Source organism: Hippopotamus amphibius, chromosome 13, assembly GCF_030028045.1.
Source record: "Hippopotamus amphibius kiboko isolate mHipAmp2 chromosome 13, mHipAmp2.hap2, whole genome shotgun sequence".
NCBI lineage: Eukaryota > Metazoa > Chordata > Mammalia > Artiodactyla > Hippopotamidae > Hippopotamus > Hippopotamus amphibius.
In genome coordinates this window covers 29,991,492-30,015,523 of record NC_080198.1, presented here as the reverse complement: position 1 = coordinate 30,015,523, position 24,032 = coordinate 29,991,492, and the positions used below count along the sequence as shown (strand labels likewise).

General features: G+C 36.6%; 1 protein-coding gene across 22 annotated transcripts in view; it reads right to left on the bottom strand.

The window, feature by feature from the left end:
• The window catches only part of CFAP20DC (CFAP20 domain containing), a 269,629-nt gene that overhangs the window by 82,238 nt on the left and 163,359 nt on the right, over nucleotides 1-24,032 (bottom strand). For 16 of the 22 annotated variants that reach the window (XR_009048710.1, XR_009048711.1, XR_009048712.1 and 13 more), the window contains 5 exons: nucleotides 9,517-9,653; nucleotides 8,678-8,840; nucleotides 7,210-7,323; nucleotides 5,937-6,059; nucleotides 3,232-3,566 (listed from right to left, as the gene is read on the bottom strand). Coding sequence is in view for 18 of the 22 variants with exons in the window: in XM_057704976.1 (XP_057560959.1) it covers nucleotides 3,232-3,566; nucleotides 5,937-6,059; nucleotides 7,210-7,323; nucleotides 8,678-8,840; nucleotides 9,517-9,653 (872 nt within the window). In the remaining 4 variants the exon portion in view is untranslated. Of the gene's footprint in view, nucleotides 1-3,231; nucleotides 3,567-5,936; nucleotides 6,060-7,209; nucleotides 7,324-8,677; nucleotides 8,841-9,516; nucleotides 9,654-24,032 lie in introns of those variants that run through there. The other 6 variants (XM_057704980.1, XM_057704994.1, XM_057704987.1 and 3 more) reach the window with 6 other exon arrangements.

Genomic DNA, 24,032 nt, shown 5'->3' with positions numbered 1-24,032 from the left:
AGAGGAGTAATAAAATATTAATATGAAGCTAACTATTTCAAATCGCAAACCGGGTGTATATACTCACAGCCACGTTGTGAATAATGGCATAAAACACAAAATAGAGATGATAATAGTAACATTTTTTTTCTTTCAGATGCTGCAATCATATGAAAGGTACTGTTTTAACAGCTTTCCTAGATAATTCATTTTACATGGTAGTCTTGATTTTATAACTCACCACAAGATATATTTCCATAGTGTGCTTTTCAAATAAGAAGTGCAAATTCAAAATTAACTGAGTATCAGGAAAATTGGTATATATGTCTGCCTAGGGAATAAAATATCTAGTAAAGACTAAGAGATTATGCAAAAAAAATCATACTTTTGAGGCTTTCACACTAATGAAGATCTCAAATGTGAACTGATTATTAGGGACTTAAATTACAAAGACAGTATATTACTAAAAGCTTATTTTAATTAGTCTTTACTGTCATATGGGTATTTTTTTTCTCTATCATAACAACATGATTTTGCCTAGTTTTTTGTTCTGAATACATCTAATTTCCCTTTAAAAATATTCAAAAGGTCTAACATCAAATAAAGTCTTTTAACTACAAGTTATAAATTTCAAGCATAATAAGTAATGCAATTATTACTTATTTATCCATCATTACTTATAGCATGACATTATGTTTTCCTTAGGTATAACAGTGTTACTCTAAGAATATAATATTCTAAAATAATGCAACTAATAGTAAGAATGCCTAAATCAACTTAACTGATTTTTCTTCAAAGACTACATGTAAGTAAACATTTAAAATATGTAATCTAACTTCCCATTGACTTACACAATTAATAAATGGGAGAAATAATCCTACAGAAAAAGAATTTACAGAAAGCCCCCCAAAACCAATTTGATAAAAAAGGGATCAATACAAATTCTAGAACTTATTTAAATATAGCCCAGCACTTCTGTTGATCATCGGTGTTTTTGTTTGTATATGGTTATTGCCTCTACCAGTAAACCTCAAAGCTTGCATAATACAGCAAGGTTTCTGCCCCTTTCTCTGGCTGCCACTCTTAGTAGGCTCTGACCAAAGGTGGGCCAGGGCAGGTGTTGGCATTGAGATGGTCCAACTACAGACTCAAGCCATATTCTGATGGTCTTGGCAAAGGGGTGACCAGAGAGCTATGCCAATCAGAGCTTTGAAAATGCATAATAAATTAATTTTCAATTTCATGTATTTGGTAACAAGCACATGTCTGCACAATAAATATTGAAGGATATCAGAGGCAGGTAGCTAGCAGCAAAAGAAAGCACGTAAAGTGATAACAAATTAAAATATTCAGAATTAGTATTATTCATTTTCCCATAAAGCTCTACTGCTTCTTCTCAAGGCTTATCCTTCATATAGGTGGAGAAGTAAGTTCCTCATGTGGTGTAATTTAAAGGGCAGTTTTGGGACTTCTGGTGGTGCAGTGGTTAAGAATCCGCCTGCCAACGCAGGGGACATGGGTTCCATCCCTAGTCCGAGAAGATCCCACATGCCGCGGAGCAACTAGGCCTGTGCACCACAACTACTGAGCCTGTGCTCTGGAACCTGTGAGCCACAACTACTGAGCCTACATGCCTAGAGCCCGTGCCCCGCAACAAGAGAAGCCACCACAATGAGAAGCCTGCACACCACAATGAAGAGTAGCCCCCACTCCCCACAACTAGAGAAACCCAGTGCACAGCAGTGAAGACCCAACACTGCCAATAAATAAATAAATAAATAAATAAATAAATAATAAATAAAATGTAAAGGGCAGTTTCCACATAATACTTCCCTCAAAGTTTTTCAGAGAACTATTATTTCCTACCTGCCATGACATTGCCACCATCACAGTAGTTCTTTTGAGTTAGGTAAGTTGTGCACATGGGAAGGGGATGGGCCTACCCCATTAACAAGATGGTATGATTTATCAGACCAGCCAATTAATACAGCAGAAGAATTGACAGCTGGGATGGGGGCAATACTAGATGCTGAAGACAAATGTTCATTTTACAGTTTCATAGCTTAATTTCATTCAGGGTGAAAGGGACAAAGTTGTTCACAGCACGTTTAAAATATACTACTTATGCATTTATGCATGAAGGGGTTTGTAGGAGGTTTATGTTTGGTATGAGTAACAGTTTCATCACACTCAAAAGCATGGATGTTATAAAAAAGGATTTCCCCATGCACTCTGCTACAGAAACTCATTAAAAGTTACAAAAAACCATAATTATTGCCTGAACAATCTCACCATATTCTCAACTAGCTCTGAAGGTAGGAGCTATGGACTTAATCTATATTCCACAGTTCAAAGCGGTATTCTTAATCAGATATAGTTGTAAACAAGAAGTTTTGTAAGCATACAAAAAATTTTCTAATTATTTCTATAATTTCTACATATAAGTGATGTGTATAATTTCACTAAACCATAACTTGACTATAGTCTTTTAAGATAATTTTTTCTAGAAAATACGTATGCCTATTATTAAAGAACAATGCTAAAGAAATTTCACAAATAAATTCATTTCATATAGGGAAAAAGTTATATTAAGTTTTAAACAAATATTTCAGAACTACATTCAGTTTGATATTTAACAAGTTATTAAAAACTTTTTATGAATTTATTGATTTATGAGATATATTTGTATTCTAAATAATTGCAAACAGAAAACCTCCTGTAAGGCAAATCCCAGCACTATTCCATGATTCATTATTTAACTTTAATTGGCACAACTCTTGAAATTCTGGGGCCATATGGAAAATAATGAGTCCTAATAGGTCTAAGGTGAAAAGATGGCAGGGAGTACGGAAGCCAGAAAACCGTCAATTCAGAATGCTTATTAGCAACTGCAACACAATCTCTCCAGAGATCTAGGACAATGTGTTCTCAATGTTTTACTGGTCATGCTATCATATAACTAAACTGCATATTATTTCTCATTCTGTGAGATAAAGATTAACATGAAAAAAAAAATCAAACCAAAAACTGGTTTCCATAATTAAAAATGAAATTGGCTGACTGTTAATAAAAATGGCAGCAATTTAGAGTTACCATAACAACCTGAGGCAACTGTTGACTGACACTGCAATCTGCTGCATTTTTATAAATAGCAGTTGATTTCCCCTCTTTCATTTCCACTAGTTTTAGTGCTTAGTTGGAGCTAATAGGACAACTGCGCTTTAGAACCACTTTGCTCATCAAGCGATGTACCTCTTCGCTGCTGTCACCAACATAAAAATCATCCTCCAGCTGGGTGTCTCTCCTTGTCACACTGGTATCCTCTTTTAGATCCAAAATAAATGGGCATTCCTCTGGGGACATATTCTGAGTCTTTCCATGAGGTGCTGATCGTGGTCTTGATGAAAAAGTGAAAACATCCTTTGAAACAATCTGGGTTTCCTCCATCTGTTGGTCATGTTCACTTTCCTTGCTGGCTTCTAGCCACAGGTGACAGGTGTGGCAGGAGTCTCCATCCAGCATTAGAGACTGCGTGCTGGAGGCCAAATGCGGTATGTAGTCATCATTTTCAGGAAATATCCACTCATCTGACATTTGCAAAAGATGACAAAAATTAGAGCAGTATTCCATAAGTGTTATTTTAGGCAGGTAGTTAGGTTAACATTTCTTGCTGAAACAGAGATTTATCAAATAATGCAAAGCCAAGGAAGGCAATTTATCCACCATCTTGTAATCTGCTAAACATTTAACCCACAGATGTGTTTACAGCTATGGGCAACTCATTTGTACTTCCTCTCCATCTGAGTTTAAACACTGGCCAGGAAATTTGTAAGTCTGAAATAATTATCACCTGTCTTGCAGCAAGTTCTTTACAGCACAGCCTCATTAATTTGATATTTCAGAGGGGGAAAATCTTCCAAATTTAAAAGGGTTTGAGTTACTAATTTCTTTTAACTTCAGGAGGACAGAGTACTTAACAAGCTCTTTAAAGTATCTGGGCCTTGTTCAGATTACAAAACATGGAGAGGAAAACCACAAAAAGGCTACAGTCTTTCCCTCTCCCTTCTACTGAGTGGAATGGGACAATTCATAGATTAAACTGAATAGACTTGTCAAGTAATAGTTAAGTCCACAGAAATATTTGTTACTGTGACTGGTGAATTCTGCTGGTGAAAAGAGCCTTTATGTTTAATTTTAATTTAATTTTAGGAGAGAATGTTTCAATATGAAAATCTTTTTACACATTATTTGTTTTCTTTAAAAATATTATATACTACCACTGAGATACATTTTTATCAAAACTTAAAAAAATTTTAATCTTTTATTCAACATTGAAATAGACTTTATAATTCTATGACCTGGAAAAACTGAAAAAAAAAAAAACCAAATGTCTATAATAAACATTATTAAAAGTAGGCTTACTTTCTTTTTTAGAATGACAGCAGGAAAAGTTGAGCATTTTATCAACTGAGTCTATTTTTTTGGAAATCTACTTTTTTGTTGCATTATGTCAATGGTGAAAATCTTACAAGAATTTGTGTTGTGCAGAACCACAATGTAGACATGGTAAATTTTACTCCTGACTCTTGAATTCTATTATATTTATCATCACAAGAAGAATAATCAAGGGCTAAGATTTGCTAACTTGAAACTTTAAAGCTGACACTTCAAAAGCAACAAGCAAACAAAAAGACCTTTAATAAAAATTATATTGATGGCACAAATAAAATTGTATTCATCTCAACTATATTCATCTATTTCTTAACCTAAGACTATGATTGTATAACATAACTTGTCTGTAAAAAGGGCAACAAATATACATTTCTTAGAGAAAATCTATTGGGGACAAGGCTTTCACATTTTCTGTAGGTAAATGGTCAATAACAGGTTGAATCTATCAATACTTCATCTCACCACATTCACAGAAAACATGGAGGGTCCTGAGTCAGTGTAGCGGTGGGTAGGTGAAATGAGTAGATTCACTGGGGTGTCTTCTTTTGGACAGCAAACTCTTTTGCCTGGTGCTAAGCACATAGCAGGTGCTTTGTAAACACAGCAGTTGCTTTAGCAAACACTGAATAAAATTAAAAAAGCCAATGTGTTGTATTATGTACAGGGATATGTAAAGAAAATAGAAGGGAGAGATCCTGGGAATCTTCATTATGTAATTAAATAACTTGTATGACCTACCACCAAACATACTATTAACTGTCAAAAAGTCAAAGTAAAAGAAGTGTTTTTACACCAAAAGAACTCTAATTATCTCACTACTACATGCTTTTCTGGAATTTCTAGTTTTACCTCAAGTATTTCCATATCAATTGTAATGAATAATTTGGTGTGTTTTCTTAGGAAAATATGTAAATTACTGTGTAATCACAATATTGCAGCAAACAAGATAAATGCAAGAACGATCACCTAAACATCTAATTAGTTTTTCTACACAGTCAGATTTATGCTAGAGACACTAATTGTGCCTAACATTTTAATGAAGGTTTCAACACTGCATAAATAAGACTGACAAACTACAAACAATTTTCATTTATTTTCCCTTTTCCCTAGCTCAAAAACAATTTGCCTTTGTAAAAGTACCACACACCTGCTAGGTAAGGTATGTTGATGGGCTCAATGCTCTACACTCCAATCGTCTCCATTATAAAGAGGATTGGAGAAGTGCAACAATAGATAATCTTTGGGGTGGGTGACAAAGTCGTGAAAACTTCAAAGTTTTAAACTTTCATTCCGAACAGGGCAACTTGTGCATCAAAACTTGAAAATAAAAATACTCTTTCATTCATTAAAGTCTGACATAAAACTGAGGTTAAAAGAGATTTTAAAAAATGATAGATTTTAGCAAGTGACTGCATCATGACTTTTCAAAATGAGCGGGTTTGAAATACTTAACATATTTATATTTTATTAATTATTAGCAACTAAGGTATAATAAAGATACTCACCTGCTTGATCAGGAGACGGGGGTGCTGGAGAGCTGGGGTTGAATGTCTCTGTTCTTTTTTGGGACACAGTGGTGAGGACAGTTGTTGCTTTATGTTCATTCCTGTTATTTCCTGAAGAATTGCCTTGATTGGAATAAATATTTTCCTCTATATTACTTCTTTAGATATATATATAAATTAATTTTTGAAGAATGATATTGTGGTATACTTTTCTGTATGATTATTGAAAAGCAAGTTAGAGGTGACAACACAGATTACATGCAGTTTTTTTTCTTTTTCAGTAGAGTATTTTAAGATGAACTCAGCTGTATTTTTTTAGAGGTTCATCTTAAAATTCCTTGATATTTGCATGGGGACATTTTAAATTTAAACTTTATGATACACAATAAAAGGAATTCCAAAACCCATATAGTTTTTAAAAGGTCCTATATTTTTTCCTTTGGTTCCATATAAAATGGAGTGTGTTTTCTTTAAATTACAGTTCTTACTGAACTCAACTCTCTTAAACCAAGCTCTTTCCTTCAGCACCTTAAGAAAAATGAATACAGGCATTATTGCAGAAGTAATTTTTCTATTTACTATTTTATAAAAATAACATGAAACGTAGCAAGCAGGATTTTGGCCTACCCAAGAAATCTACATTTTTGAGAAATTATGCTAACAGATGCATACATGATACACTCTCGCCTTGATTTAGGATAGACTAACTCATGTGTATACAAATCTATAATACATCCCTCAAATCTAATATTTTAAGGAATAACTATAATAGCCAACTATACTTCTCTAATGCTTTACTGGCTGCAAAATGTTGACATTGTAACCTACACTATAATAGATGGCAAGGAGTCCAAAAGGAGAGACAGCAAGTTTAAAAACAATCTATTATAAAAAGGGCCCAATTTAAAAAGAAGAGAGAGAAATGAAACATGAAAAATTATGAGTTAAATTCAACTTTAGTAAGGTCTGCAGGCAGGAACTTCTATCAAATTTGTGCTGTTTTTAAAAATCAATAATTTAAGCTTATTCAGCCTCTGAGAGTAGAAGTAGGAATCCTTTAGTTTTGTGGTACTGCCTATTTCATCCAACAAATCTGTTAGGGCTCTAGAGCAATTCTTTTGTAGAAAATTTGATTTCCATAATCCTTGTAGAACAGATATTTATATTTTAAATGAATTGGTTCATAATCCTTTAAAATTTACAACCTGCAGAGAGAGATTCCATTGCTCTGAATAATATACAGATATAAGATAGTATTGAATTAGTGCCATACCGCTGGGTGTCTCTGTCCTTTCTCTGCTGGTTCTTTTTAACCGTAATTTTCTCCTGTTATTCTTATCAGCTGATGGTTCTTGAGGGGGATGTGGATGCATAATATGCAGATTGGCTGGTACATTTTCATATGAAAGAACAAAAAGCCAGAACAGAAAGCACTATATAGTTTGAAATAACTCAGTAAATATAATTATAGCTAGGATGAGAATTTTCATGAATCATTTTGACAAAATGTAAAGCTGTTTAAAAAAAAAATTATTGCTTTATAGGAAATAGGTGTTTATTTCTATTCCAATATTAGAATTATATCAGGCTTTCAAAACTACTAATACATAAATTTATTTATGTCATATAACCATATACAGAGCTACAAGTAATTTGATTAATGTTAATCATGCAACATGCTATATTAAAAAATGTAAAAAATGAAATTGACAGCCAGTATGGAAAAATTATTTTTTCCTTTAAAAGATTTAAGTATGATTCAACAAGAGCTTAGAGGGCAGTTTCCAAAAGAACCCTGGAGACATGAGATCAATCTTGAAGAATTCTTAAGTGTAATTTAATTCTGTAACAATAATAATATTCATAACAGCATTTGATATTTACTGAATGCTTAAATTCTTGGCACAATATGATGTACCTGACTGTTCTCACTGAATCCTCATACTGACCCTTTGAGGCAGCTGTTCTTACTACTACTAGTGCTAGTAGTAATTGTATCCCCATTTACAGATGAGGAAACTGAGGCTCATAGGGTTTAAGAAACTTGATCAAGGTCTCACAGACAGTGGTAGAACTGGGACTGGATATCTATGTTATTCATTTCCTTATCTCCATGGGAGATATAGTCTCTAACAGTAATCATTAATTTCTAAATCAAATAAAACGAGCCTAAATGCCTCCCTTTTTCAATGTTCACAAAAATGAGACCTGTAAAAGTGGACAAACTGACAGGGAGTAGCACGTTTTGAATTCTGGCCCCAGTTCTTTCCAATGATTACAAATTGCAAATCACTTACTCTCTTAGCCCTGAAGTCTCAATCTATACAATTGGATAAAAGTTTTCTTCACCAACAGGGTTGTTTTTGCATCAATGAAAGAAAACAAAGAGCACTTTACAAATAGAAGAGATTAATTAAAAGATAAAAGTAAGAAAACTTAAAATGCACATGGGGTTTCCAAAACATAGCATTAATAGGATACTATATTATTTTCTCACTAGTTATCAGAAAGCAAAAACACAGGGTAGTATAGCAATGTAAAATGACAGAATACATAGAATGCCAGGTTCTGGAAGAGAATATACGTATAAGAATTCTAAACATATTTCAATATCCATAACCATTTTCATTTTTAAGTGATAATTCTCTGGAGTTAAGATCTAGTCAAGAATATAACTATGGATTTATCTTAACATTTCTCACTGTTTTCACTAGCTATCAATCTTTATGCATCATTCTTACCATGAATAGGTATAGTCTGCTTTATTTGGCCAATATTTTCTTTATCTCCTTGTGCCTCAGACTCAGATAATAGCAAGGTTGACATTTCTGCACTGTTAACACACTTCTCTACTGTAGACTGCTGGCACGATCGGTTATTTTTGGATCCAACAGATCTTACTGTCTGTAAGGAAAAGGAATTAATCTGTATATTTTAAAATACAGGAATTGCATTTATTTTTTGTAGAATCTACATAGAAGAAATAATAGTTGGACAAATAAAGAGTGAGGTAAAAAAACTGAGGAAATGAGAAGATTAAGAAGTTGGTGGAGAGGGAAATTATGGTAGAAAATAAGAAAGAAATGGAAGGATAAATATAATGTGAGATAAAACAGAAGACAAGCAAATCTCATAGACACATAAATTAAAATGTGCTTATTTGTTACACTCCATCTTTAGTAGGTAGGAGTCGAAATGAAAATCACTGTGTATGTCAGAAATTCAGAGGAAATTAAAAATAAAAATATAACATTTGAGAATCTGTTCATTCTAAGGTGTCTGATAATGATCCAACTCCTTTTTGAAGGAGACTACAAAATGTGCTCACATATATTTGCTTTTAAGTCCTGTGAACATATTTAATGAAAAGAATACTCAAAAATGTTAACTGTGTTGACATGACTAAAAGAAAACAGTTTTGAGGTCTTTTAAAATCCAGAATTTCTTTTCCAAATTTATTCAGGCCTTCTGCTTTTGGCAAGTAGTCTCTCTTCCTCTTTTTTCCCCTCTGCATTGGGAAAAACCCCCTCCCTTCCCATGCCATCCATGCTTAGATAAGCTCTTTAAACCTTGCTCCTACCTCACTGGATATCCTCATGTTATTTCTTCTGCCAGAGAGTGGAGGTGGTCCAAGAACTTTGGATCCAAAGGCAATATGACAAATATCTTGATTTTTACTGCTCCGCATGCTACCTGTTCCTCTATTAATGAACTGATCTGTTTTATTAAAGGAAGGTAATAATAGTCCATTACTGGGCGTAACGACAAACACCGTATAGCAATATTTCTAAAAGTACTATCTAGGGGTCATATGATCTGAATCCTCCCCCACTTTAATCTGAATCCTCCTCCCACTCTCCCAGGGCACTTATAAAAATGCAGATACTGAGGCCCCACATCAGATCTATCAGATTTATAGAATTAGAATCTTGGGTGGCCAACAGAAATCTATAATCTTAACAAGTTCTCCCAAGTGGTTTTTGTGCTAAGTATCATTTGAGAACCACTACCACAAATGTTTTTCCTCATAAAAAAACAGAAAAAAAGAAAAGAAAGGAAAGCTACTGAAAAATACATCATATTTTCTCTTTAAGGAAATAATTTAAATAAAACTATTTAACTCAATTGAACAAAGATTTGATTGAGCACTCTCAGGCATTTCCTAGAGGTTGTCAGTGACACAAAATGGATAAGACACATTGCTTGCCCTCAGGGAGTCTGGATGGAGGTGACAGTATAAGTAAACAGGTAACTACAACATAAGGCAGACCAGTGGGAATGAAGACTAAGTGACTTCTTGAATGGACCTTGAATGACTGATAAGATTTCAAGAATAAGAGATGTAGGGTGCCCAAGGCAAATGGAAGTGCCTGAATAGAGGCATGGAAGAGTGAAAGGGTAGGGTATGCTTGGGGAATAATGAAATCACAAGTTTAGCTGGAAGGATAGGCTTGGGTCATAATGAAAAGAGTCTTAAAATGCTAAGAGCCTGCTCTAAATTTGGTAGGCAACAAGGAATCACTGAATGTTTTGGGGAGAAAGAGAACAAATTGGAATCACCTCCAGGATAAGGAAGGTATGCTCACTGAACCTTGCGGCCTTTTCCTTCTGGGCACACAGCTAAATTACATTTCTGAGCCTTCCTTGCAGTTATATGGGTCATGTAACTGAGTTCTGGTTAATGGAACATGAGAAATGGAATGTGAGAACTATAAACCATTTCCTGGCTCCTAAAACCTCCTGTGTAATCCCCATGCTCTCTCTTTCCTCACCTCTTGACAAGGTGCAAAAGATCCAGCGGAGCACTTCAAGGGTCCCAGAGGAGCCACTATATGGAAGACCATGTGGAAGTATGCCCAAGGAACTCCTGACTGGACTAGGACTGTGGAGTTCTATGTGAGTGCAGGCAGCCTTCTCTGACTAAAAGAGCAGGTGAGAGTGATGGCTCTTAACACAGAACACTGCCCACATGACCTTCTGCCATATCCTACTCGTAAGACAGGACCAATTTGAATATCACAATGTTGGCCCCAAGTAAGTCCACATTTGTCCTATAGTCCTGGACATATATGAGCTACTGGCAGCTTCCTGTCCAATCTATTCTTCTGAAAAAAATTCCTATGGTCAGCTAGTTGGTCTCATTAGCTTCTGTGAGAGAGCTGTAATTTTATAAGTGGTGGAATTAAAAATCATTCCTATGTAACAGCCATGAGAAAAGGCACAAAAGTTTGTGAAAACATACCATGCTTAGGAAGTCCCAACATTTAAATATGAGTGGAAGTAATGTGAGTGGGTATATAGGTGTTCTCTGGGGGGGTGGGGGTCTGTTTCTGTGTTGGTAGTAGATGAAGCTGAAGAGATTGGCAAAGGCTACACTGCTGAGTTGATCTAAAAGAATTTTTGCTGGACAGAAGATCTAAGGTGGGTGGCAAAATCGTGGGGAGATATACCATACCAGTTTTCTTCAAATTCCTGAAGCCCTGTTAGGTAGTGATTCCATTTGTCCAAGTGGCAGAATCAGAGCTAATGAGTAGAATTTATTTCAAAAAGCTTTTATTCTAATTCTATGAAAAATCACAAAAGACCCCAAATAGCCAAAGCAATCTTGAGAAAAAAAAAATGGAGCTGGAGGAATCAGGCTCCCTGACTTCAGACTATACTACAAAGCTAGAATAATCAAGACAGTATGGTACTGGCACAAAAACAGAAATATAGATCAATGGAACAGGCTAGAAAGCCCAGAGATAAACCCATGCACCTATGCTCACCTAATCTATGACAAAGGAGGGAAGACTATACAATGGAGAAAAGATAGTCTCTTCAATAAGTGGTGCTGATGCGGCTTCCTAGGTGGCGCAGTGGTTAAGAATCCGCCTGCCAATGCAGGGGACACGGGTTCAAGCCCTGCTCCAGGAATATCCCACATGCCGCGGAGCAACTAAGCCCGTGTGCCAAGAAAAAAAAAAAAAAAAAAAGTGGTGCTGGGAAAATTGGACAGCTACATATAAAAGAATGAAATTAAAACACTCCCTAACACTGTACACAAAAATAAACTCAAAATGGATTAAAGACCTAAATTTAAGGCTGGACACTATAAAACTCTTAGAGGAAAACAGGCAAAACACTCTTTGACATAAATTGCAGTTAAGATCTTTTTTGACCCACCTCCTAGAGTAATGAAAATAAAAACAAAAATAAACAAATGGGACCAAATTAAACTTAAAAGCTTTTGCACAGCAAAGGAAACCATAAACAAGACAAAATGACAACCCTCAGAATGGGAGAATTTATTTGCAAACAAAGCAACTGACAAGTGACTAATCTCCAAAATATACAAACAGTTCATGCAGCTCTATATAAAAAAAAAAAAAACCCACCCAATCAGAAAATGGGCATAAGACCTAAATAGACATTTCTCCAAAGAAGACATACAGATGGCCAACAAATATTCGAGAAGATGCTCAACATCGCTAATTATTAGAGAAATGCAAATCAAAACGACAATGAGGTATTACCTCACACCAGTCAGAATGGCCATCATCAAAAAATCTACAAACAATAAATGTTGAAGAGGGTGTGGAGGAAAGGGAACCCTCATACACTGTTGGTGGGAATGTAAATTAATACAGTCACTATGGAGAACAGTATGGAGGTTCCTTAAAAAACTAAAAATGGAATTACCATATGACACAGCAATCCCACTACTGGGCATATACCTGGAGAAAACTATAATTCAAAAAGACACATGCACCCCCAATGTTCATTGCAGCACTATTTACAATAGCCAGGACATGGAAGCAACCTAAATATGCATCAACAGAGGAATGTATAAAGAAGCTTGTGGCACATATATGCAATGGGATATTACTCAGTCTTAGAAAGGAATGAAATTGTGCCATTTGCAGAGATGTGGATAGACTTAGAAACTATCATACAGAATGAAGTAAGTCAGAAAGAGAAAAACAAATGTCGTATAATATTGCTTATATGTGCAATCTATAAAAATGGTACAATGAACTTATTTGTAAAGCAGAAGCAGAGGTACAGATGGAGAGAACAAACATATGGATATCAAGAGGGGAAGGTGGGTAGGATGAACTGGGAGATTGGGATTGACATATATATACTACTATGTATAAAATAGATAACTAATGAGAACCTACTGTATAGCACAGGGAACTCAGTGCTCTGTGGTGACCCAAATAAGAAGGAAATCCAAAAAAGAGGGGTTATAGGTATACATATAGCTGATTCACTTTGCTGTACAACAGAAACTAACACAACATTGTACAGCAACTATACTCCAATAAAAATTAATATTAATAAAAGCTTTCAGTCTAACTTAAAAACCATCTTTCTTTAATTGAAGCATGTCTGGTTGTTGTGGTGGTGAATTTTCTGTCATTTTGAAGACTGTTCAAGCAGAAGTCTGAAAAGCTATTCCGGATATTATAAGGGAGATTTAAATATTAGATGACTCTTTAATTTCTATTTCTAGCCTAGTCCTCTCTTCTAAGAGCCACTTGCTGTATCCAGTGGCCTTCTTGACCAACTCCTCCTCAATGTCTCGAAGACACCTCAAACCGGAAGCCTGGTCTTAATGAATGGTACCATAAACCATTCAGGTTGAAAAGACAGAATTTAGACATCATCCTTGACATGTACCTCCATCCTCTCCATATCCAATCCAGATCCACTTGTCTCCAACTCCTCCGCCAGCACCACAATCCAAGTGACCATTATTCCTCTTCTGGATGATCACAAAGCCTCTCAAATGATCTACCATGTCCACTCTGGCTCCCTGTCACATGCTCTCTCCAAAATGCAGCCAGAACGGTTATCTTTTTTTTTTTTTTGACTTTTTTTTTTTAACTTTTTATTTTTTACAATAAACTGCATATATTTAGAGTGTACAATTTGGTATCCCAATCTCCCAATTCATCCCCCCCCAGCCATCCCCGCTTTCCCCACTTGGTGTCCATATGTTTGTTCTCTACATCTGTGTCTCTATTTCTGCCTTGCAAACCGGTTGATTTCTACCACTTTTCTATAGTCCACATATATGTGTTAATATACGATATTTGTTTTTCTCTTTCTGACTCACTTCACTCTGTATGACAGTCTCTAGGTCCATCCATGTCTCTACAAATGTCCCAGTATCATTGCTTTTTACAGCTGAGTAATATTCCATTGTATGTATGTACCACATCGTCTTTATCCATTCATCCTTTGATGGACATTTAGGTTGCTTCCATGTCCTGGCTATTGTAAACAGTGCTGCCATGAACATTGAGTGGATGTGTCTTTTTGAATTATGGTGTTCTCTAGGTATATGCCCAGGAATGGGATTGCTGGGTCATATGGTAGTTCTATTTTTAGTTTTGAAAGGAACCTCCATACTGTTTTCCATAGTGGCGGTATTAATTTACATTCCCACCAGCAATGCAATGCAAGAGCGTTACTTTTACTCCACACTCTGTCCAGCATTTATCGTTTGCAGATTTTCTGATGATGCCCATTCTAACCGGTGTGAGGTGATACCTTATGGTCATTTTGATTTGCATTTCTCTAATAATTAGTGATGTTGAGCAGCTTTTCATGTGCCTCTTGGCCATATGTATGTCTTCTTTGGAGAAATGCCTATTTAGGTCTTCTGCCCATTTTTTGATTGGGTTGTTTGTTTTTTTGATATTGAGCTGGATGAACTGTTTATATATTTTGGAGATTAATCCTTTGTCTGTTGATTCGTTTGCAAATATTTTCTCCCATTCTGAGGGTTGTCTTTTTGTCTTGCTTATAGTTTCCTCTGCTGTGCAGAAGCTTTGACGTTTCATTAGGTCCCACTTATTTATTTTTTGTTTTTATTTCCATTACTCTAGGGGGTGGATCAAAAAAGATCTTGCTGTTATTCATGTCGAAGAGTGTTCTTCCTATGTTTTCCTCTAGTAGTTTTATAGTGTCTGGCCTTACATTTAGGTCTTTTATCCATTTTGAGTTTATTTTTGTGTACAGTGTTAAGGAGTGTTCTAATTTCATTCTTTTACATGTAACTGTCCAGTTTTCCCAGCACCACTTATTGAAGAGGCTGCCTTTTCTCCATTGTATATCCTTGCCTCCTTTGGCATAGATTAGTTGACCATAGTTTATCTCTGGGCTTTCTATCCTGTTCCATTGATCTATATTTCTGTTTCTGTGCCAATACCATACTGTCTTGATCACTATAGCCTTATAGTATAGCCTGAAGTCAGGAAGCCTGATTCTACCAACTCCGTCTTTCCTTCTCAAGATTGCTTTGGCTATTCAGGGTCTTTTGCATTTCCATACAAATCGTAAAATTTCTTGTTCTAGTTCTGTGAAAAATGCCATTGGTAATTTGATCGGGATTGCATCGAATCTGTAAATTGCTTTCAGTAATATAGTCATTTTCACAATGTTGATTCTTCCAATTCAAGAACATGGTATGTCCCTCCATCTGTTTGTGTCATCTTTGATTTCTTTCATTAGTGTCTTACAGTTTTCTGAGTACAGGTCTTTTACCTTCTTGGTTAGGTTTATTCCTAGGTATTTTATTCTTTTTGTTGCAATGGTGAATAGGATTGTTTCCTTAATCTCTCTTTCTGATCTTTCATTGTTAGTGTATAGAAATGCAACAGATTTCTGTGTGTTAATTTTGTATCCTGCAACTTTACTAAATTCATTGATTAGCTTGAGTAGTTTTCTGGTGGCATCTTTAGGATTTTCTATGTATAATATCATGTCATCTGCAAACAGTGACAGTTATAGTTCTTCATTTCCAATTTGGATTCCTTTGATTTCTTTTTCTTCTCGGATTGCTCTGTCAAGGACTTCCAAAACTATGTGGAATAGTAGTGGCGAGAGTGGATATCCTTGTCTTGTTCCTGATCTTAGAGGGAATGTTTCCAGTTTTTCACCATTGAGAATGATGTTGGCTGTGGGTTTGTTGTATATGGCCTTTATTATGTTGAGGTAGGTTCCCTGTATGCCCACCTTCTGGAGAGTTTTTATCATAAATGGGTGTTCAATTTTGTCAGAAGCTTTTTCTGCATCTATTGAACTGAGATGATCATGTGGTTTTTATCCTTCAGTTTGTTAATATGGTGTATCACACTGATTGATTTGCATATATTGAAGAATCCTTGCATTCCAGGGATAAACCCCACTTGATTATGGTGTATGATCCTTTTAATGTGTTGTTGGATTCTGTTGGCTAGTATTTTGTTGAGGAGTTTTGCATCTAAATTCATCAGTGATATTGGTCTGTAGTTTTCTTCTTTTGTAGTATCTTTGTCTGGTTTTGGTATCAGGGTGATGGTGGCTTCATAAAATGAGTTTGGGAGTGTTCCTTCCTCTGCAATGTTTTGGAAGAGTTTGAGAAGGATGGGTGTTAGCTCTTCTCTAAATGTTTGATAAAATTCACCTGTGAATCCATCTGGTCCTGGACTTTTGTTTGTTGGGAGATTTTTAATCACACTTTCAATTTCATTACTTGTGATTGGTCTGTTCATATTTTCTATGTCTTCCAGATTCAGTCTTGGAAGGTTATACTTTTCTAAGAATCTGTCCATTTCATCCAGGTTGTCCATTTTTTTGGCATATAGTTGCTTGTAGTAGTCTCTTATGGTGCTTTTTATTTCTGCGGTGTCAGTTGTAACTTCTCCTGTTTCCTTTCTAATTTTATTGATTTGAGTCCTCTCCCTCTTTTTCTTGATGAGTCTTGCTAGAGGTTTATCAATTTTATTTATCTTCTCAAAGAACCAGCTTTTAGTTTTATTGATTTTTGCTACTGTTTTCTTTGTCTCTATTTCATTTATTTCTGTTCTGATCTTTATGATTTCTCTGCATCTACTCACTTTGGGTTTTGTTTGCTTTTCTTTCTCTAGTTTCTTTAGGTGTAAGGTTAGATTGTTTGGGATTTTTCTTGTTTCTCAAGGTAGGATTGTATCGCTAAAAACTTCTCTCTTAGAACTGCCTTTGCTGCATCCCATAGGTTTTGGATCATTGTGTTTTCATTGTCATTTGTCTCTAGGTATTTTTTGATTTCCTCTTTGACTTCTTCAGTGATGTGTTGCTTATTTAGTAGTGTATTGTTTAGCCTCCATGTGTTTGTGTTTTTTACAGTTTTTTTCCTGTAATTGATTTCTAATCTCATAGCATTGTGGTCAGAAAAGATGCTTGATACAATTTCGATTTTCTTGAATTTACCAAGGCTTGATTTATGACCCAAAATGTGATCTATCCTGGAGAATGTTCCATGTGCACTTGAGAAGAATGTGTAATCTGCTGTTTTTGGATGTAATGTCCTATAGATATCTATTAAATCAAGCTGATTTATTGTGTCATTTAAAGCTTGTGTTTCCTTATTAATTTTCTGTCTGGATGATCTGTCCATTGGTGTAAGTGGGGTGTTAAAGTCCCCCACTATGATTGTGTTACTGTTGATTTCCTCTTTCATAGTTGTTAGCATTTGCCTTATGTACTGAGGTGCTCCTATATTGGGTGCATATATAATTGTTATCTCTTCTTCTTGGATTGATCCCTTGATCTTTATGTAGTGTCCTTTCTTGTCTCTTGTAACATTTTTTATTTTAAAGTCTATTTTATCTGATATGAGTATCGCTACTCCAGCTTTCTTTTGATTTCCATTTGCATGGAATATCTTTTTCCATTCCCTTACTTTCCATCTGTATGTGTCCCTAGGTCTGAAGTGGGTCTCTTGGAGACAGCATATATATGGGTCTTGTTTTTGTATCCATTCCGCCAGTCTATGTCTTTTGGTTGGTGCATGTAGTCCATTTACATTCAAGATGATTATTGATATGGATGTTTCTATTACCATTTTCTTAATTGTTTTGTGTTTGTTTCTGTAAGTCCTTTTCTTCTCTTATGTTTCCTGCTTATAGAAGTTCCTTTAGCATTTGTTGTAGGGCTGGTTCGGTGGTGCTGAATTCTCTTAGCTCTTGCTTGTCTGTAAAGCTTTTGATTTCTCCGTCGAATCTGAATGAGATCCTTGCTGGGTAGAGTATTCTTGGTTGTAGGTTCTTCTCTGTCATCATTTTAAATATACTGTGCCACTCCCTTTTGGCTTGTAGAGTTTCTGCTGAGAAATCAGCTGTTAACTTGATGGGAGTTCCCTTGTATGTTATTTGTCGTTTTTCCCTTGTTGCTTTTAATAACTTTTCTCTGCCTTTAATTTTTGTCAGTTTGACTACTATATGTCTTGGCGTGTTTCTCCTTGGGTTTATCCTGCCTGGGACTGTCTGCGCTTCCTGGACTTGGGTAGCTGTTTCCTTTCCCATGTTAGGGAAGTTTTCAACTATAATCTCTTCCAGTATTTTCTCATGTCCTCTCTCTCTCTCTTCTCCTTCTGGGACCCCTATAATGTGAATGTTGGTGGGTTTAACATTGTCCCAGAGGTCTCTTAGGCTGTCTTCAGTTGTTTTCATTCTTTTTTCTTTATTTTTTTCTGCATCAGTGATTATCACCATTCTGTCTTCCAGGTCACTTATTCATCCTTCTGCCTCAGTTAATCTGCTATTGGTTCTTTCTAGTGTATTTTTCATTTCACTTATTGTGTTGCATATCTCTATTTGTTTGTTCTTTAATTCTTCTAGATCTTTGGTAAACTTTTCTTGCAACTTTCGATCTTTGCATCCAATCTTTTTCCAAAGTCCTGGATCATCTTCACCATCATTATTCTGAATTCTTTTTCGGAAGTGTGCCTACTCCTCTTCATTTAGTTGTTTTTCTGGTGTTTTATCTTGTCCCTTCATCTGATACAAAGTCTTTTGCCTTTTCATTTTCTCTGTCTTTCTGAGGCTGTGATTTTCAGTTCCACAAGATGAAATACTGCTCATACTGCTTGATTCTGCTGTCTGCCCTCTTGTGGAGGAAGCTGTCTAGGAGGCTCCTGGGTGCTTCCTGATGGGAGGGACTGATGGTGGGTTGGGCTGGGTGAGTGGAGCTCAGTAAACTTTAATCCGATTTGGTGGGTGGAGCTCAGTGACACTTTAATCTGCTTGTCTGCCAATGGCTGGGTGTGTTCCCACGCTGGTGGTCGTTTGGCCTGAGGCCACCCAGCACTGGAGCTTACAGGCTCTTGGTGGAGCTAATGGTGGACTCTGGAAGGGCTCACACCAATGAGCACTTCTCAGAACCCCTGCTGCCAGTGCCCCTGTCTCCTCAGTGAGCCACAGCTGCCCCCCACCTCTGCAGGCACCCCTCCAACACCAGCAGGTAGGTCTGGTTCAGTCTTCCATGGGGTCACTGCTCCTTCCCCTGGGTCCTGGTGAACACACTTTTTTGTGTGCCCTCCAAGAGTGGAGTCTCCATTTCCCCCAGTCCTGTGGAGGTCCTGCAATCAAATCCCGCTGGCTTTCAAAGTCTGATTCTCTGGGGATTCCTCCTCCTGTTGCTGGACCGCCAGGTTAGGAAGCCTGACGTGGGGCTCAGAACCCTCAGGACTTATGCAGTATAACTGCTCTCCAGCTTGTGAGTCACCCACCCAGCATTTATGGGATTTGATTTTAACGTGATTGCGCTCCTCCTACCATCTCATTGCAGCTTCTCCATTGTCTCTGGATGCGGGGTGGTTTTTTTTTTGGTGCGTTCCAGTGTCTTTCTGTCGAATGGTTGTTCAGCAGTTAGTTGTAATTCCGGTGCTCTTGCAAGAGGGAGTGAGTGCACGTCCTCCTACTCTGCCATCTCGATTCTTCCTCCCAGAACGGTCTTATATAAACATAAGTCTGAATCATTCCTTTTCCTCACTTAAAACTTTTCAATGGCTTCCCTGCTGCTCTTAGGATTAAGAAGAAAACCTTTAACACTGACTGCAAAAACTTGCATGTTCTGGCTTCAGTTCAACCTTAACACCCTCTATTTTCTGCTCTGGCCTCCTCAGTTCTTCCTGTCTATCAGAGCATTTGTACATGCTGTTCCCCATGGCAGGAAGGATCTTCCTTCCCCTCTTGGCCTTTATGTTTCAGCTCATGAAGCACTTCCTTAGACTACTCTTTCTGGACCTCTCTGATTAGAGTACCCCATTTAGGTACTTCCATAAGTTCTCCCTCACAGAACTTGTCAGAATTACAGTCATGTGTGTTTATGGGATTCTCTAATAATGTATATGTACTTTAGTAGATATAAACTTAGTGGTCTGCTTTGTCACCCCTGAATTGCCAGCCTAGTGCTTAACACAGAGCAACAGATCCTTGCTGAGCAAACTGAATGAATCATAAAGTATAATGGGTTAGAAGGGAAGTTGGATTAAATGACTAAATATTTCTAACTACTATTAAAACTTACTTTTAAGAAAAATCCACCTGAGAGTTTTATGTGTGAATTGAGGAGGGAGACTGGACTGGACCACTGCCGGGATATGGCGGGGTGGGGGGTGGGGGTGGGGAGAGGGGTCAGCAATGACCAAGACACTGATATTTACATTAACTGTGTAGCTTTCAACAGCAGCAGTGCTATGGCACCACAGTAGATGCCTACTTAGCTTACATGTGAAATTTCCTAATGTTGGTAAATAGACTTGGCTATGTGTGCATCTGCATCTTTTCAGTCATTTACAAATATCCATTTGGAGTCAACAAAACATTGTTAGTCTCTCAGGACTAGCAACAGAAAGAAATGATACTCAAATTTCAGGCCAACTAGAAAAATCTATTACAGACCCATCATTTGTATCTTCTGTGACCAAACAGAACAAATCCTAGACTATTGATTTTGTTCTCAACTGTCAATTTTCCCAGAAAAAATAGCCAACTGAGAGTCCTGATGGGATGTGGGACATGGCATAGGCCTACATGAGAATTTTCAGTACCAGAATAGAAGCCCTTTTCTTTTTCTTTTCTTTTTCTTTTTGACTTCCAGTCACAGGAACCAGGTGGCTCTGGGAATATCTTTCTGTTCAAACATCACACAGTGCAGTTTCCTTGGTGTTTTCCTACATTCTTCATCAATATACAGGTTATCCCCTCCCCCCACCAAAATTTAAGTTTCTTTGAGTAGAAAGACCATTTATTTGGTACTGCATGCATACTCATCTGCTGAGCACAGCATAGCACATGGCAGACAATGGATAAATCTCATCAAAGTTGTGTATCCAAGATTAAAAGGAAAACTTTTGAGGGGAGAGAGTGTTTAAAAAAAAATCATACTGACACAGTTCCAGCTATAATTTCAACAAAATGAACATGTTAAATAGTTCATAGCTATTTTTTTCTGGCTGCATTGGGTTTTTGTTGCTGCGTGCAGGCTTTCTCTAGTTATGGAGAGTGGGTTCCAGAGCACAGGCTCAGCAGTTGTGGTGCACGGGCTTAGTTGCTCCGTGGCATGTGGGATCTTCCTGAACCAGGGATCGAACCCATGTCCCCCTGCACTGGCAAGTGGATTCTTAACCACTGTGCCACCTAGGAAGTCCCAATCATAGCTATTTAGAAAATTAATATTCCTAAATACCTTGAATTTCTCAGAGGAATCTCTTGCTTAGTTAGCAGTGGATAGCCAATGGCTAGTAAAGTTACAACTAAACCTGATATAAATCCTTAAATCACAGAAAATGAGATGTTATTCTATATTTTATAAGAAGATCTACTATAGGATTTCTTTAAAGAGCAATCTAGCACTGTATATTTAAATTGAAATCTATTTCTTAAATTTTACAAATTTTAGTGTACCTTTCTTATTCACAAAGTGTACAGTACTCCACTATCTAGTATCTCTTTAATTAGCAGGGCTTTTTAAACTTATTAGTACAATTAACACATACACATTCTTAAAGCCTGTTTCACTTTAATAATTCTCTGTTTATAATCATATTAATTGTCATAATTATCTCTATAAACATGTATCATGCTATGTATCCACTATAATATGGCCCGAATTAAAACCTACAAGGAAAAGTAATTTAGACCTTCAGTTTCTCAAATAAAAAGTATAAGGGACAAAGTTTCCATAATGAGAAAAATCTTAATGAAAGAAAACTACAAGCAGAAATGCATGGCTTTTGAATTCTAAAAGGAGTTCTTTTAAGAGCTGATATCAATATGCATAATATAAGGTTAAAAATCAAGATTAGATTAAAGTCATGCTTTAGGCATTTCATTTTCTTGAGTTTGTGGAAAATGAACTTGGTGTAGGTCAGAGATGTTACCATTAATTATTTTGCTGTTTTCCTTAGGGGTACAGCCTTTGTAGTTAGATTATAAAACCTGAGGGTCTACTCTCTAATTGTCTTTTAGAAAAATAAACATTCATTTTTGTCTCAAGATACAATGTCCTAATTATTATAGTCATTTAGTTTGCAAGGTTTTCAATGTTTAACCAGAAAAACCTGCTGAATTTTCAACTGCAATCATTGAGGGGTCATGTTCAAAACTTACATCTATTATCTAACAATTGAATCAGAATTAAACCTGCTACCACAATCCAGACTTTGAATGGGATTAATTTTTATTTTATTATATGTACATGGTTATAAGGAATGTCAAAAACACTAAAAAGGCTGATCTAGTAGAGCAGTATTATTTTAGACAAGGTATTTAAACCTTCTAAGCCTCACCTTCTTCATTCATAAGATTGAGATAATAATAGTACTTAAGTCAAGGCTTTTTTGTTAGATTATATGAAATAATGTATGTAACACGCTAAATACTGTGCTACTTAATAGGGAATAAATGCCTAGTAAATATGTTATTAATATCTTCCACCTTGAATAGCATTTAACAATTTATGAAGTGCATTCACAATCATTTATTCCTTCATTCACCCATTCTTTCAGTGCTTGGGCACCTAATCTGGGCAGCCACTGCTCTTAGTACTGAATAACACGGCAATAAGGTGGACACATCACCTCTTCCAAGGCACTCATGGTCTCACAGGGAAGACATATTACAGCAAGTAAGTCATAAATAACTACATGATTACAATTGTGGTAAGAGCTATGAAGGGAAGCTGCAAAGTGTGTTTAACAGGGGGCTGGTATCTAGTCTTTAGGGTCAGGGAAGTGACATTCAATCTGAGGTCTAAAGGATGATGGATATGATGATGTGTACATGATCTCTATGAAATTTCCAATCACTTTGTGTGATATTATCCCACCTCTACAGATGAAGAACCTGAGGTTCACAATGTTAAGAGATCTGTCCTCTCAGAGCAGGGGCTCAGAATCCAAGTGCTCAAGGCCTCTTTTCTTTTTTTAAAAAAATTAATTAATTAATTAATTTACTGGCTGTGTTGGGTCTTCGTTGCTGAGGACGGGCTTTCTCTAGTTGCGGCAAGCGGGGGCCACTCTTAGTTGCAGTGTGCAGGCTTCTCATTGCAATGGCTTCTCTTGTTGCGGAGCATGGGCTCTAGGTGTGTGGGCTTCAGTAGTTGTGGCACGAGGGCTCAGCAGTTATGGCAAACGGGCTTAGTTGCTCCACAGCATGTAGGATCTCCCTAGACCAGGGATCGAACCCATGTGCCCTGCCTTGGCAGGTGGATTCTTAACCACTGCACCACCAGGGAAGTCCTCCAAGGCCTCTTTGTGCCCTCTTTCACCACACATGATACTGCCTTTGGTGGTCCAGGAGGGTACTGCAGGGGATTCTTTCCTTGTCCACTATTTATTTTCTGTGCAGTTTTGTAAAGCCATCTAATTAAAAACTTTTATTTTGCTATCTGAAAAGCGGGTGTAATAGTGATTATTTGGATAAGTATGAGAACTTCATGACTATGACAATGTATCTGATGAAGATTAATGGGGTTTGTGAGGAATCAAAAATGGAATATAATACTATAATAATCTTTTCCAGAGGGAAGAAAGTGGTGGTGGGAGAGGGACAGGGACAAAATGTAGTGGCTTGAATGCCAGGCAGGTAACATATATGTGACAAGCAGGCACATGTACGAAGGTGAGTCAAAAATTATCTGCACTCTGGCTGTAGAATTTATTTTAATTAACTTTTAGAAAAGACAAATACATCATTTTTTCCACATAATCTCTTTGCTTTTCAATACACTTTGTCTATCTGTCAACAAGCTTTTGTATTCCCTCATTAATAAATGTTTTAGGCTGAGCTGCAAGCCATG